The sequence below is a fragment of the Lampetra fluviatilis genome, chromosome 1 (genome assembly GCF_964198595.1).
Source record: "Lampetra fluviatilis chromosome 1, kcLamFluv1.1, whole genome shotgun sequence".
NCBI classification, from domain to species: domain Eukaryota; kingdom Metazoa; phylum Chordata; class Hyperoartia; order Petromyzontiformes; family Petromyzontidae; genus Lampetra; species Lampetra fluviatilis.
The window spans coordinates 30,899,665-30,915,563 of record NC_136275.1 but is presented as its reverse complement, the minus strand read 5'-3'; the positions used below and the strand labels follow the sequence as shown (position 1 = coordinate 30,915,563).

At 47.6% G+C, this 15,899-nt stretch overlaps 1 protein-coding gene across 8 annotated transcripts in view; it reads left to right on the top strand.

Moving 5' to 3' along the window:
* The window catches only part of LOC144934555 (ankyrin repeat and fibronectin type-III domain-containing protein 1-like), a 178,183-nt gene extending 165,493 nt beyond the window's left edge, over positions 1-12,690 (top strand). For 6 of the 8 annotated variants that reach the window (XM_078860478.1, XM_078860486.1, XM_078860524.1 and 3 more), the window contains 7 exons: positions 799-965; positions 3,420-3,576; positions 3,872-4,040; positions 8,191-8,357; positions 9,398-9,611; positions 10,474-11,276; positions 12,241-12,690. In XM_078860478.1, the coding sequence (XP_078716604.1) occupies positions 799-965; positions 3,420-3,576; positions 3,872-4,040; positions 8,191-8,357; positions 9,398-9,611; positions 10,474-11,276; positions 12,241-12,531 (1,968 nt within the window). In that variant the 3' untranslated portion in view covers positions 12,532-12,690. Of the gene's footprint in view, positions 1-798; positions 966-3,419; positions 3,577-3,871; positions 4,334-8,190; positions 8,358-9,397; positions 9,612-10,473; positions 11,277-12,240 lie in introns of those variants that run through there. The other 2 variants (XM_078860532.1, XM_078860540.1) reach the window with 2 other exon arrangements.
* The last annotated feature ends 3,209 nt before the right edge of the window (positions 12,691-15,899 follow it).

Here is a 15,899-nt window from a genome sequence, read left to right as displayed (position 1 = left end):
TCGACTCTGCTTGTCTGTGATGATGACGCAAACATAAAGCCAGGGGCTTCATAATCCAAGGTTGTAATTCGTTTGGGAGGCAAAGACGGGGCCTAGAGGGGATGTTATGTGCCCTTCCACGCGAGCTCGACATCTTGTAAGAGTTGGGTATACCCACACTTTACCTCACCATACGTTCCCTACTTATAAACTAAATGGGGATCACATTTTTATATTACTGCGTGGACAGAGGTTGGGGGTTTTAAGAAAACTGCAACCAACCTTTTAAACTGCCTCACCACGAAATCGAATGGAACCTTTGGCCCTCTGGTTGCAAGTGCATTGTGGTAACCATAGCAACCATGGCAGCGTCCCATCATTTTGCTGTTTTTTCCTGGATTTTCTATTTGCACATAGTCACATAGTCACTTTAAGATATTTTCTTGTTCATGTTTTTGTCTTTTGTTTGTTGCGGTTGCACTCGATTCAAGAGCCGAATGGCTCACAGGGATATACCAAATAAATGAAACTGAAATGAAACTGAAACTGAAAATAATTTGTGCCCTCGAGTATAGTGTTGATCGCAACAAACTAAACCGATAAAGATTTGTATTCTGCACAGATGGATTCGTCCTATTGCTATGGGAGAAAAAAAAACGCTAAGGAGCTATACATACAATAGAATCTCTTTTGTCCAGCGGAGGGGGGGTTTGGGGGGGGGTTGGGAAGCTCTAATGCGTAAAGAATGCAGGCGCTAGCGTACGGGCAGCCGTGCCGGCCGCACAAAGCCGATTCACGCCGTCGCCCGCCTCCTTTCAGGACAAGCTGTCCTACCACCGGGCGAGCCGACAGACCCTGCCGCCCGGCCTCTACCTGGGATACCTGAAGCTGTGCAGCTCCGTGGACCAGATCAAGGTGCTGGTGCCACAGCGGATCCCCAACAGCCTGGTGCACCTCAAGGTTCGCGACAATCCCCACGTCTCTCGGTACGTGCGGCGCCCTCCCCAGCCCCCCCTTGTGCGCTTCCACGAGGAATTAAGAGCGACGATGATTGGCGGCGGTGGCGGCGATGATGGGTTTTGTGCCATCCGGTGGGAAACTTTTGTTGTTGTTGTTTGTTGTGTTATTCACACGTGACGTGGCCACACACCACCCTGGCCCTCACGGAGTACAACAATGTATGTTGATGGAGCAAACCTTGATTTTTACAGAGGTCATTTTGAAACAAGGCGCCCCTTGTGAACGTGGTGTATGTTGACTAATGGAGGCACTGTTCGTATTTTTGTTTCGCAAAAAAACAAGGGCCTCTTTTGTCAACAAGGCGTCCGGCGGCGGCTTAAAGGAACCGAACTGTAGTACAAAAAACATCGAAATGCTCAATACGAACGCAGATCATAATTGTGGTACAAAATGAATTGGGGTGGGGGGTAGGGGTGGGTTGAAACAAAAATCTGTTTTTTATAGGAATTTTCGTTGCGGTTTTTATTTGCTTTAGCTTTCAAATTGAAAACTAGAAACTGGGCTTTGAATATTTGGAAAATAAATAGCGCACGTTATGCCAAAATATCCAAGTAAGGGACCGTGTCTGCATAAAAATAAAACCTATTTATTGATGCACACCAAAGGCTCGGGCTCAGTAGAGGTGGCTGTTTTGGAGACCAGGCATCGACAGCAGAAGAGCAAAAATGTCTGGGCTTCAGTTACAAAAGCACCAAAAAATTCAGAGACAGCAAAACAATTCCTTTGCGTTGAGTGGCAGCGTTCAGAGCAACTGCTTTTCGACGGAGTTTATTGCAGATTAAAGCAGCTGGTTAATGAGTATATGGAGATCTTAGCCCCCACTCCCTCACTGAGTCAAGTTGTCGAAGAGAATTAATTTGGGTTTGGCTCTTGCTGTGCGCAATGCTTGGCTGATGAGCCCGCAGGGAGCACGATTTAGACATTTTCCAGAAATGTTGTTAGCCTCACCGCTCCTCCGCCGTGCATGGGATTGCAGATTACATTTTTTTTAAACCGTGGATCAGCGTTTCACAGTTATAGCTGGCGAATGTGAGAAACCCATTTTTCTCTTTTCGTACTTTATCTGATCGATAATAGGTCAAGGTTCAGTCCTGCGTTTGCTTGCTCATGCGAGTGCTGGCGGAAAGGGGCCCTGACTCGAGGAATCTCTTAAAGGCCCTCCACTTGGTAATTTGGTCTACTCTTCCACGATGGCCATAGCATCTGGGAATCGGTGGGAGTACCCACACTTGATTCCACGGCGTGTGATCTGCCGATCGACTAAATGTACTGCCGTCCATTTGCACTGATTGGTGTTTAGAGGGGAGGGAATTTAAAATCTTCCCAGTCTGCACCAAGTCCATTGTGCTCACCATTAGGCCATGGCAGAATCCCATGAACAATATACTAAATCCACGGTCTTGTAAATGTTCCGTCGTGTCCTGGAATTTAGTTTGTATGTGTTGTAATGTGACGTCAGCTAACTGGCTGAACACTCGCTGTATAAATCTTGACTTAAAGCCCTCGTGACTGCAGGAATTCATATTCTTCGTGTCTTTCAGTAAAGTCACGTAGATAGATTGTAATTTTCTTTGAACCTATCTACATGACTTTACCAAAAGACCCAAAGAATACTCGCTGTATATTTTATGGGGCCATAATGAAATATTTATATACAGAAATGAACAAAAAAATATTTTACAATTTACACATTTGGGTCAAAAAGCATACAAATTAAAGCAATGTAAACAATGATTAAACAGTTAGTTTATCTGATAGTAACGAAGCATTTTAATACGACTAAGCAATGCTGAATTAATTAATAAATAGGGAATAAATAAGCAAGTGCCGTGTGTATGAATAAGTAATTTCACACATGAATAATGTACAAGATATAAATAATGCATTCACAGTGCATTCACACACAATGCATAAATAAATGGATTGCATTACGAATAACAAAAAAAGAATGAATTCTGTAAACAACTGTGTGAATGTATGAATCAAATGCACCCGTGAATGAATGAATGGATGAAATGAACATGCCCATTAATCGGAGTCTTTATTTATCCTGGATAAATCTGATGAGGAGATGTTAAGAATAACCCAGCTCAGCGACTCAGCAGCAACAGAGCCAGCAACTCCCGTTTGGAAGGTTGCGAATTAAAATCCTGGTTGCGGGGTTGACTTAGCCCATCGTTCCTCTGGGGATCACCAAACTAGGTACCACTTTGTGGGAGAAGTCAACAGTGGATGTCCTATGGATGGACTTGCCCCCCACCATAGAAGTGTAACATTTCTGGCACTGGTTTAGGCCTCCAAATAGGCGATGAGCTCAACATCGCCGCTCATCTGAGCAGGAAATCACTTTTTGACTTTTGCTCGGAAATTCAACGAATGCGGACGCAGTGGGAGCTTCTTGCCTCGTCCGTGTGTCCCAGTGAGGAGTGGGAAGGTTTGAGCCGGATTTCGGGACCCGTGGACATCGCAGGTGGCCCTGGACTCGGGGGCCCAGGCTCCAGCCAAGACGTGTTCCTCAAGCAGCTGAGCTGTGCGCTGTCGGCCCTCCTGAAACAGCTGCACATATCTCCACATCAGGTGCGCGAGCGCGACACGGCTCCGGTTACTTCTAACCTTCAATTAGACGTTCGTGTCTCCCGATTATGTAATTGTGTGTATCATGACGACATGATCTCGTGACATCGCACGTCGTGCACCGTGTTGACATTGTCACGTCATATGGCTCAGAAGGTATCATTATCTTCGCTAATTAAACACCTCCGAGGACAAACGCGCATCGGAGAGCGTTTTGGAATCCATGCGCATGCATGATTGTTTTTCCTTGTTTTGACCTGTAATAAATGGTTGCCTCTCTGTATTTTGTTGTACGCAGGCCAAGGAGTTCCGCATTTATAACCAGGAGGTGCTGGAGTTTGGAGACCGGGTGTCGTTCATGCTCCTCCTGCCTCCCTCGGATGACGTTTGTGTTGCCCCGGGCCAGAGCAACGCATACCCAACGCTCTCAGGCCTCATCGCTCTGCCCCTGCAGATCTTTGAGATCGGTAGGGTCGCGTCCATCGAACCGCGTCGTCGCCCACACACAGGCAGGCCCATCCACGCAATGCCAATCTGATTGTAACAGTCTGGCCTGGTGGTGCTGTGCTTACACCTCTTTTTTTCCACTGCACAACCTGGCCATGCCAGGGCCAGCCCGGCACGTCTCCGCAAGCGCCAAGTTGTTGTTGATTTCCACTGGGGAAGCCGAGCTGTGCCGCTGACGTCACACACAATCAACGTTTGACATCAGCGCCACACGCTCAAGCGTGCTGACTTTCGCAACATACGACGAGCATTATTAACTCCACCCCTGGCCCAGCATGGCCCCGAGCCAGATTCAGTTGTTTTGTGAGGCCCGAGTTTCATGGTTTGATTCTGGCTCAGCTTGGCAATCAGAAAGTTGCATCTTTAATTCCTAGGCAGGGTCGATATCATGAGTTACCACAACGTAGGAAGTAAATAGTGCGTGTCCTTTCATCGACTCATGCCTGCCACAACAACGTGGACTTTCCCATCACCAGCTCCCTAGGACCAATGGCGATGAAGCCAAACTCCACAGTCGATTAGGAGAGACAATTTCACTTTTGAGATGAAACACCGCATATGCTCACGTGGCAGAATCCGAGATTCATCGTCAAGTCAGGGGCCCGTAGGTGCGTTGAACGTGTCTCGTTACTTTTGTCTCATTTAATGGGGCTTTTTTTGCATCTCTGAGCCCCGGGTGTTTCACCTTAAAAACCTTCAGAGCAAGGCAAGGAGCCGTGACTGCCAAATCTGCGTGTTTGCGCGTGTATTTATGCATTAGCTTAATACCAAGTTTAAGAAGGGGGCGGGGGGGAGGTGATCTTGTATTTTGAAGCACAGTTCTGCTGCGTGTAACCTAGGCACTGGTTCAGCGCGAGCAACCTCCAGCCACTCGCGGGTGCTGCATCATCTTCCTCTGTCGGTGGTGTGACGGCAGACGGGCGCTCAGTGTGCCGAGCCAAACGTTGACCTCAGCGTTGGATAATTCCGTTTGTGGATTGCAATTCATTGTTTTCCGACCGAAAACGTGCAAGCGGTCGATCCAGCTACTGTGAACTATCGACGGTCCCATCAATAGACGCTTCACTTTGTTTAAACACATTTTTTTTAATTAAATAGCGCACATATTATTTAATAACGTGATTAATTAATTTGCCATTCTTCATAGCGTGTGCACTTTTTTTGAGAACGTCACTGTCACCGAGGAGTGAGATTGTGGCAGTAGGATTGGGTGGCTTATAAATATACATTTTGATGGTGACAAATTACATCGCAGAACAACGATTGATTCTTTCATTCATTATTCTTCGGTCAAAATTACCGAAGGCTGCATGGCAACAATTACCTGCATGGCCTCACTCTCTCCTTACCCTACATGCCAGGGCTGTGATGTTAACACAGTCTTAATAATGTTATGCACACCTTTTGCTGGCTAACACCATACCTTGTGCTATGTAAACCAGACCACAGTAACACCTTTATGCGAGGCATCTCAGCTATTTCAAACCACTGCACTTTTCGTTTTTATTTTTGGCAAAGTCTAAACACACAGAATAATAAAACGTGGTATTGGTTACATTTCCACGAGCGTACAGTCTGCACGTATATATTTTACGTGGCAATGTAAATAAAATTGTATACCTACAATTGCAGTTCAACTATGCAAGTGGGAGTTGCATCAATTCTACTCTAGCTGTTCCTGGCATCACTTGAAGGAAATGAAAAGTTACTTCAGAAACGAACACTTAATTTGTTGAATGTTAATTGCTGTGGTGGATAACCTTCACATACAATCCTTGTTAGCATCCAAGAGCAAAGCAAACCACCGTCGATTTACAGCACGGAAATTTTCATTGTAATTTTTTTTTTGCCACACTATTTAAACATTTTACATTATTTATTTTGAACAATCATTTATTTTAAAATTGCAAGGTGTGTGCTCGTCAAGGTATACTCCGTTATTAAAGGATTCTAATTAGACGAGACGCAGACACACACACAGGCACGGAAGTATTAATATAAACTGTCAGTCTCATCCTTCTAAACCTCCACCATGGCATTGGGCACATGCATCAAAATCAACATTTGAGAGGTGTTTGATTGTTTAAAATGCTTCTGTCATGTGTGATTTACGTTAATCATGTTTTATGGGATATACTTCATCCTTCAAATAGTCATTTCATTCAGTAACGCAGTTGAAACTGTGGTATAAGCATAATGTTTTTGAAGCATATATTATGCAAATAAACTCACACATAAAGGTAAAGGTGCAGATCTGCAATTGATTGCTCACGCCACTGTATGTGTGAAGGGCTTTCACTCGAGGCAGCTCTAGAGAGTCACTGTTGAGAGTTTTTGGCCTACTCTTCCACCCTGGCCAGATGTCTTGGAAGGGGTGGGGAGCACCCACACGTTACCCCGCCACATGCGTCCGGCCAAATCGGCTCACCGCGGTGAAACGATTTGCGCTGCTGGCTGGACAGAGGCAAGGAGGTTCAAGAAAGCAGAGTTTTCAACGGGCGCGCTGGGAAGCTTCAACAACGCACATAAACACACACTCCATATACAAACAGCTCGTGGCCTTCTTGCAGTATGCAAAACCACCCTTTCTAGAAGAAATGCATTGTGGTTTCTTCTCATGTAAAGATTCGAATTGCTGCGCCGGTTTTCAGCGAACAATTGTGTCACCAATGACAAACATTCCTCCATGTAGCCTTAATAGACTGAAGTGGCCGACCGTCTTTGTCTCCCCAATGACAATGTTTACACATCGGACCAGGTAGTAATTTGAGGCTGAGTCGACCTAGGAGAGGCCCATGATTGGTTCAGACAATCGCAACTGGTCTTGGCCGTGAGCGGGAATCGAACCCGGGTCTCTGGGTTCGTAGCGCAGCGCGTTAACCACAGCACCACCGCTGACACGCACACACAAATATCGAGAAATGCTATAGAGCTTTTCTTTCTTCGTCACGCTGTTTTTTTTAGATAACGAGCGGTGATTCAGATGATGTCAACAAAAACTCTGGGTTTCCCTGAATTGCCCCTTTGCTCGCGGCAGGGAGAGTGCACAGTGTTCCATCCAGCGGCTTAATTTCTTTTGGGAGAGGGGGGGGAATGTCTGCACAGTCTACAGCGTTCTAATGTGAGCTAAATAGTGGTCTATAAACGCTGGTTGTCCCACGTGGAATTACCCCGTTGATGAGCCAAATGCGATATATATTAATTTTTTTTAAACGAAACCACTCTGGTGTTATTTGAGTTAGGGCTTGTTTGCGATGATGTGGCAGGAGCACACGTTCTGCATTCTCGTCTTCTTCTTCAAAAACAAACTTGTCTTGTGAGTTTGAAATGTGAGTCCTAGTCAGGCGTGCCAGTGGTGGGATTTTTTTTCTCAAATACTTTTTTTAGTTATTAATTAATCTATTGACTTGTTTATTCGTAGCCATAACGCTTCATTTAAAGTTAAAACGTTATAGCAATAAATTACACTTCTATAGTTTAGGTTTCGCATTCGGTTTGTTTATAGCAACAATTTATTTTTGCTAAATATAGTACCCAGAGTATTATGTTGTTACCATGACAACATAAACAGTTATATAGGTTAACAAAATAGCGTTGAGAAACGCTTACTTCAATAAAAAATAAATATAAACCTTCAGCTTGGAGGTTTATTTGTTGTTTATAATAATTATGGGGTTGGTATTTGGCATGGAACAATGTATAAAATCGTAATTAATCTTTATGCTCATGATGCCATCGCTTGCTGGAATCAACTTTTTGGAGTCCTTTGCATCCTACGTCATGGATTCACTTGACCCCTGCAGCCCATCGAGTCACAACATTCACAACAATGACTTGATTCTTATAGCCAACATTGATACATGCCTGGTGGGCACATGCTGAAACCCAGGGGGGGGTAATGTCGAGGTCGTCCAAACCCCCCCAACCCACCCCCACCCCAGCCACAAACGCCAACCTCAGCCATCGATGCCAACCGCTTAGAATCAGGCACTGCTTAAACCTGCCTTAGCATGCACCGCATTGTTCTCCACCAAGTCACCGCGTCGCGCTACCTCGGTCGGTGCAGCGCACGCCTCGCATAACGACGGGCTTGCTGCCGTGTCGCCCCAGTGCACCTGCTGACGTTCGAGCGGGCCTTCATCTCGCGCTACTGCTGCTTGTCGGCGCTGCTCGACCTGGAGCTGCTGCTCTCGCAGCAGGCGCTGCGCGAGGCCTTCTCCGACGGGGAGCTCGTCGTGGCCAAGCAGCGACACCAGGCCGTGCTGGACTTTGTGCAGGTCGCGTGCGCCGCCGTGAGATATTGGGGAGACGCGTGCAGGAAGGCCTGGGGGGACCCGTGGGCACTAGGGGGCCGGTGGGGGACAGGTGACATAGAGGGGGTCGACGAGGACGGACGGGACAGCAGGAATGTTGTACTCCGTGAGCAGCCAAGTGACACAGTAGTCATAGTGTCTTACAATCTGAAGGTTACAACTTCAGATCTTGATTGGGAGTTGACGTTGGGGTTAGTACTGCTCCATAGATTTTCGCGTTTGTGCGGCACAGCTGTGTTTTTGGGTTGTACCACTTGTTGTTCATCTTGATGTTCCGCTCAACGTACTGGGAGATTCTTCAGTTCCTGACCATGCTTCGCTAATTCTTCCGTTCCTGAAGAAGCTCCCAGTACATGGAGCGAAACGCCGAACATCGTGCGGAGCATCACACACGCGGTGCAACCCGAAACCGCACCGGAGAGTTCTACTCCATCGATTCTATTTGTACTTTTGTTTCATTCGTTGCACAATGAGAGAATACAAACTTACATTTGCAGGCAATACGATAAATTACGGAGCCATCAAAAGGCACGTGTAAACAATCATTTGAAGTTAAAGGTAAAGTTCAGCCCCCCAATTTCTTGCTCACGCTATTGCCGAGCAGACGGGCCTTCACTAGAGAGAGTCCCTATCGAGTGCGTTTGCTCCGTTGTCTTCCACGCTAGCTTGATGTCTTGAAAGAGGTCCCGCACTTTACCATACAACGTGAAACCTGCCGATCGAATAACTGTGGTGAAATCATTTACGCTGCTGGAGGTGATAGAGGCAGTAAGGGGTGGGGGGGGGGGGGAGTGGAACTTGCTTCATTGTTTCAACTTGCCCGCACACCAGGAGATCGATTCAAACTGGCGTCAGCGTGATAACCATTCATTACACCACCGTGGCAGCATCCTCTCCACAGAAGCGCGCACGTTATATACACGTCGATCTGCAGGAATGCGTGCGTGTGTGTACGCCGCTCCATCGCGTCCGCTCACTGCCATCCGCGACGGTGCTCTTTGCAGCAAGTGGACGAGGTCTGGAAGGAGAGCCGCTGGATCATGAACGTCCTGCAGCATGCGCGCTACAAGCAGCCGCCCAGCGGTGTCCCGATCCGCTGGCTCATCGGCACATCGGAGGAGGTGCTCATCCCCAAGCCCAACTCGACGTCGTCCAACATGGAGTACCTGCCCTCGCCGTCGCCCTCCCCGGACCTGCTGCGCCGCACCACCTACAACGGTGACCTCGCCTCGCGTGTGCACAGCGCCACAGCCCGTCGCGCTCCCACCTCGCCGGTCTCGTTTTGGGGTTGTACGCCTTTTGGCGTCATCTGGTCCAACACCAATGGAGACTAAGCTCTAAGAAAAGCTGTCTCGGATGTGGACCAATCAACTTCAAGGACAGTGAATATCATTATCATTATCAGAGTTGTTTCTTTTTGTTTGCATTTTGACTGCTTGTGTTGTGGTTATTGCAAACATGATCCCTTCTATAAAGGTGTCAGTTTTTGTACCAGTTGAAAGGGTAAAAACCTATTATTATGGTCTGGTTTTGGTTTCAGCCCTGGGTTTGATATTAACTCACTCCTTCTCTGCAATTGGCAGACCTGGGGAAAGTGGTTCCCTTTTTCAAAGCCCCCAGTTGCTGAGAACATGCTCCCTATTGCCCACCAGCAAACGGCACTTTTGAGGACATAGTTAGACAACGCAGCTAATACGTCGGTGATTTGAGCAACATTATACGAACTTGGGAAAGGAGCGCAGCAGAATAAAGGGGAAGCGTTGTGACCTGCGGTGTGTTGAGCGAGCATGTTGTTATGAGCTGCGGTGTGATGGTTGAACACAAGAGGGATGAGACGAAACTGTCGGTCTGGTGGAGGGCAAAAAGTGCTGGTGAGGTCCGTTGGCCTCAGTGGCCACGTTGACATCTTGACATCTTGATCTGGATAGAAATAGAGAAACTCACCGCTCTCTTAACGGCTGCCGACCGAGATGAGCACCGTGGAGTGCTCACTCTTAGTATACCGGCACCGCAATTGCTTCGTTCTATACCGCATTGAGATTAACGCCCGCGCGTGTGAACCTTCGCCACGCGCTGCCAGACCTGCAGGGCACGTCGGACGAGGACGGCCTGTCCGAGGTCTTCCTCCCCACGGACAGCGACTACGAGTCGAGCTGCGCCCAGAGCCCCAAGGAGCTCGACCTGCTCTACACGGCCCCGGCGGCCCACGCGTCCACGCCAGACCGCGGCGGCGCGGCACGGCGCGGCAACGACCTCGACGACGCCGCGCCCGACGTCCTCCAGGCGCACGACGTTCGGCGGGCCGACGCCGCCGCCGCCGCCGAGGGCGGCTCGCGGGCCCGCGACCTGGAGGGGCTGTTCGGCTGCATGAACCTCGACGGCCCCGAAGCGGCGGCCGACGCGGACGCGGCCCGGGGCCGCCGCTGCCCGCGTCAACGCGGCGCTGCCGAGCGCCGGGGCGGCGCCGCGGGAGACGGTCCGCAGGCCGCCTTCAGGGGCCCGTGCTACCTGGAGCAGGAGGCGGAATGGAGGAGCGTCGTGTTCGCGCAGAGCCGCGCAGAGGACACGGAGCTCATCGCCGCCTTCCACGCGGCTCGGGAAAACAAGCGGGTAATGCGGCTGAACTGCGTCGACGCTCCGGAGGACGAGAGGGCGGACGGTGACAGGACGTCGGCGCCGTCCACCTCGGCGGGGGAAGCGTGCGGCGGCGACACCGACGACGACGATGGCGGTCGGAAAGTGTGCGAGCGGCTAGGAGAAGCCGAGGCCTGCGACGCGGAGACGGCGGAGGGGATGGAATACTTCCCACGGTCCGAGGCGGCTGTCCTGCAAAGGGTCTCCTTCCAGCTTCCCTCTGAATTTACCGTCGAAGACTCCGTCGAGGCAAGTTTGTTTGCACAACGTGTTTTTGTTTTCGTACGTATTTAGATAACCATCAACCCTACTTTGAACGTGCGATATGTATGTAGGTACAATAAAAGTACTCACCATATTCATCGTTAACACTGCTTGCCCACCACTGCTAGTGAGGTGTTGTTTTTTTGTTTGTATAACGAGGCCGGTGTATAGGTTTGCGTGTATGGGGACGGGCTCTATAAACGTCCACACGCTACATTGTGGGGATGATTTTCCGTTTTAAACATTTAGGGTTTTTAAGGACATTTATTGATTTTTTTTGGGGGGTGGATTTTCAATTATTTTTTACGTCGCTTACATATCGTGATAATGTAAGCATGTTCGTGCTAACAGGAGTCGCTTTTGGTGGGACAAGCATGGCCGCGATGTGACGTTAGTGGCATTACTTCCTGTGCCGTCTTATTTTCCTTTCAATCACATTTTTTGGTTTTATTTTACCGGATCTTCTAAAATGTCTAATCTGGCCAGAATTGTCGGTTGTTTTGGATGATATTTCATTCCAATCGTGGTTTCATACATAAAAGTATGCTGTAGGCATGTGCTCCCGATATTTGGATATCGTAGTAAAACATCACATCACCTCACATGTTACGTCACTTTCACACCTTTTTCTACCCAACGTTGTACCATGTGGCATTGGGTGATGTCACTTTTGTGAGCACGAACGCATGTCAAATTATTACATTTTGTAGAATATTCTAAAATCTGAAAATCCCCAAAAAGACACAAAATTGCCCATCCAAACCGCTAAATACCGTTTATTTTTAAATCGGAAACCCATTCCTTGCACATCGCATCCATGCGTGCGTACAACGAGGCTGGACACACGTTAATTTTGCGCGAACAAAAAGTTGTCCTTCAAAGAGGGGGCTTCGCAGTCTCAATGTCTCCGCCCTCGAGTCACAGCGACGTGTTCACCCCGCGCCCGCAGATACCCGTGACGAGCACGTGCACCGCCAAGGACATCGTGCGGCGAGCACTGCAAAAGCTTGAGGAGCTCGCGAGCGGGGAGTCCCAGGAGCCTCTGCCGCCAGGCTTCCTGGAGGAGCACGTGGAGCACTTTAGCCTCGTGGCGACGATGGGCGCTGAGGAAGCGTTGTGGCTGCAGGAGCACTGCTGCCCTCTGTCCCTGGCTCACCCGTGGGACTCGGCTACCCTGTGTGTCAGCATCAAGCCAGACTCGCCACTCTCATATCTGGAGGAAATCACCACGAAAGTTTGATGGTGGTTTTTATTTATTTTTTAAAGCACACAGTGGGTCGGCCCAGTCTCGGCTGTGATTCGTGTGTTTTGGTCATACAACGAATATCTAACGATTAAGATGAAAAAAAAACGTGAAAAAAATGTTAGATATATAGAAATAAATGCGTTAAGACACAAAGCATGAAATAAGCCTCATGCATGTACTTATTATTTATCACGATGTTTAGAAGTGAAGGATATATTTATTTTGATTGACTACCTACCTACACAATGCAATTTTTTTTTTATCCCCCACAACGATTGTATTTGTGTTTGCTTAGCACCACTAGGAACAAAAACATATACCCGTGGTCACGTATTGTTTTTATTTTCTTTGGTAAGAATGATCCCTAAAATGGCCCATAAAAAAGAAATATATATATATAGGATTTATATTTTGTATTTATTGTTGAGCAGGTTGATTGAAACTTGTAATGTTTGGAGTATTTGTATGAACTCTTATACTGACAACCGGCAGCTTCGTGCGATATAATATGAAGGAGATGTAAGCTTTTTGATTTATCAAACGAATTTAGTTTTTTTTGTGAATATTTAACAAATATATTTATTTAAAATGCATACGGTTTTAATTTAACGTATTGAGTCTCTGGCAAGGCTGTGTCATGTAACAAATGTCATTTATCAGGGCAATCCTCATTTTGTGAGTATAAAGCAACTCACATATGAGAGTAAGATTTGTATTTGTGGATATTCCTTGGCTATAAAACACATTGTTTTGAAAGGCAAATCCATTCTGTGTGTACCTTCCCAATAGTTTTAATTTATGAAAGGAGTGTTTCCCCGAATCTTCTTCATCGCAAACTTTGCCCGGGCTAATGGGGACCTTTACTGTCCCAGTGTGATTACGCTGATGTGTATCACAGGATCTCCGAATCCACATTACCAAAAACAATCCCACAATATTCATGTGACGAAGGCTATTAGCCCACAACCAGCGTTCATTTTGTCCATGAGATTTGTTATTAATATTTGTCAATGAGGGCAAGGAGTGGATGAAACCCATTCGGCGTGATAATGAGTACAACTTCCCAACAAAGACTTAAGTGTGACCGACTGTGATGAGACATCGTTCACGAAATTCTGACTAAATCAACATTTAACAACTTTAAAGTGGGGACGACATTTTTCACTGCTTTCGTCGATTTTTGCTTTTACGGGGCAGCTGAGGTTTCCTGGAAGTTACCCGTGAAAACCACCAGATGCTTGCGGTCACGATGTGCCGGATCAGCTTTCACGAGGGACGCGGGCGCGCACGCAGAGGCCCTAATGAGAGCGGCGCACGCAGCGGCAGCTTGCTGGGTTGGGCTTCTTTGCCGCACGGCTGGACGCGGTGGCCGCTTGTCGCAGCAGCAGCAGCAGCCGGCAGCAGAGAGAGGCAGCAGAGAGAGGCAGCAACAGGTGCGGAGTGCGCACTGCAGCAGCAGCAGCAGGGCGGTCACACGATCCGTCCCTGTGGCCAGATGCTGGCCCCTTAGTAACCCGCTCCTTCCTGTGTCACCAGGAGGGGCACGGGGGGGGGGGTTGGGAGGGGTAAGAAACGAATTTTCGTAATGAATGCAACGCTTTGTCGTATGCACACTGCTGCATGTCTCCAAATATTTGGATTATCTCAAAATGTTTCCGATGGCCTTTGCTTGCAGCTGACGACAATACATAGTTGCACGACGGTCACCCAGTGCAAGTTCTCAAGGCAGTTAAAGGTGTTCTGAGTTTACCGCAAGAGGATGTGAGAACACACCATTGTGTTTGTCATTCCGCTGCTGTATGAGAGCCTCCCGGTGCTGCTGGAGTCATATGACGGCTATTCGGACCATAACTCGCCACGATGGTCAGTGCAGGTCGGTGAATGTGGGCAGTACGAGGTGTTAAACGCACAGTTACCACGCAACAATGGATTTTACCTAAGTAACCTAACCCTCCGCTGACAACGTAGCCCCCCGCTATGCACACACACACACCACATATATATTGTACATGTGAAAGTTTTACATCCACTTCATGGCCAGTATAACGCCATTGCGCTTGTTTTATTTTGACTCCGCGTTCCTGCGAAATGCTCATCTCTCTCGTGTGCAACGGGACGATTGCAATTTTCTTGCACTCCAAGAATGAATGTTTCCCCATGCTCCTTGTCCACCCCTTCCCTCCCTCCTCCTCCTCTCTGTCATTTCCTACTGTTTGTGATTGTATCGAGTCAGAGAGTTCTCAGACAAAAACAATCCTCTGTTGCGAACCAAATTTCTAAAATTCCACGTTGTGTCCCACAAGTCGTGCCAAGCTTGTGCACATGTACAGAGTGGGGGTTGTATAACCCAAACATTCGTCACACTCGCCAGTTGTCTCATTCTCATGGTCAATTATTCCATTCATAAAATACGTTTAGGTTATTGCGTACGGAATATCAAAATATTTACGGGAAGGAATGTCTCGGGATAATGTGTTTTTCTCTCTCTTCTCGACTGAGTTGGTCAACGTTGACTGCGAACCCTTAGTTTTGTTTTTAGTTCATAAATAAAGAGTGCGGTGCCGACATTGTCACTCATCAATGGATCAGTCATATGCTACGTATGTAATGTGTGCAGTATACATTATGTACGTAAGAGATAACTGTGTGTCTGTGTGTGTATACAAAGACAAAGATCCCCCGTGTAGCCTTTAACAGACTTGAGGCAAGTGCTGTTAGCGAGCACCTATGAAGGCCGGCACGACACACGAAGGGGGTGGGTGGCCAGCAGCACGCCCGGCCGCCTTCGTCTCCCTCGTTTCGATGTTACACATCGCACCAGGTCCTCATTTATGGCTGAGTCGACCTAGGGGATGCCCAGGACTGTATCAGATAATTGTCACTGGTGTTGACCGTGAGCGGGAATCGAACCCTGGTGGCCGGGTTAGTTGCACAACGCGCTAACTGCTGCACTACCGCTGTATACAGGCACACACACACATTAAGTTTACGTAATATGTCTACTTTCTACATACTTGTATCTATTCCATATTTAGTGTTGAACCAAGGAAATTAATGCAATCACAAATAATTCCAAACGAATTAAAAAAAACGCGTTCGTTAATAAAATATCTAGGGCTATTAAATAACAAAACACAAAATATATATACAAATGACTCATCTGCAATAGATATGTGGCCGTTGCAGGTGGCTTTATTCAGGGTAATGTTATTATTTTATTATATAATTTTTCCCCCCAGCAAATCTTGAACACTGGTTCGTTTTTGTTGTTGTTGTCGCCGTGCAGCTGTGCAAGACAAGCGAAGAGAACACACAATGGAAAAGCTGCACTGCCCAACTTGCCAATTTCGTCGTGCTGTGTG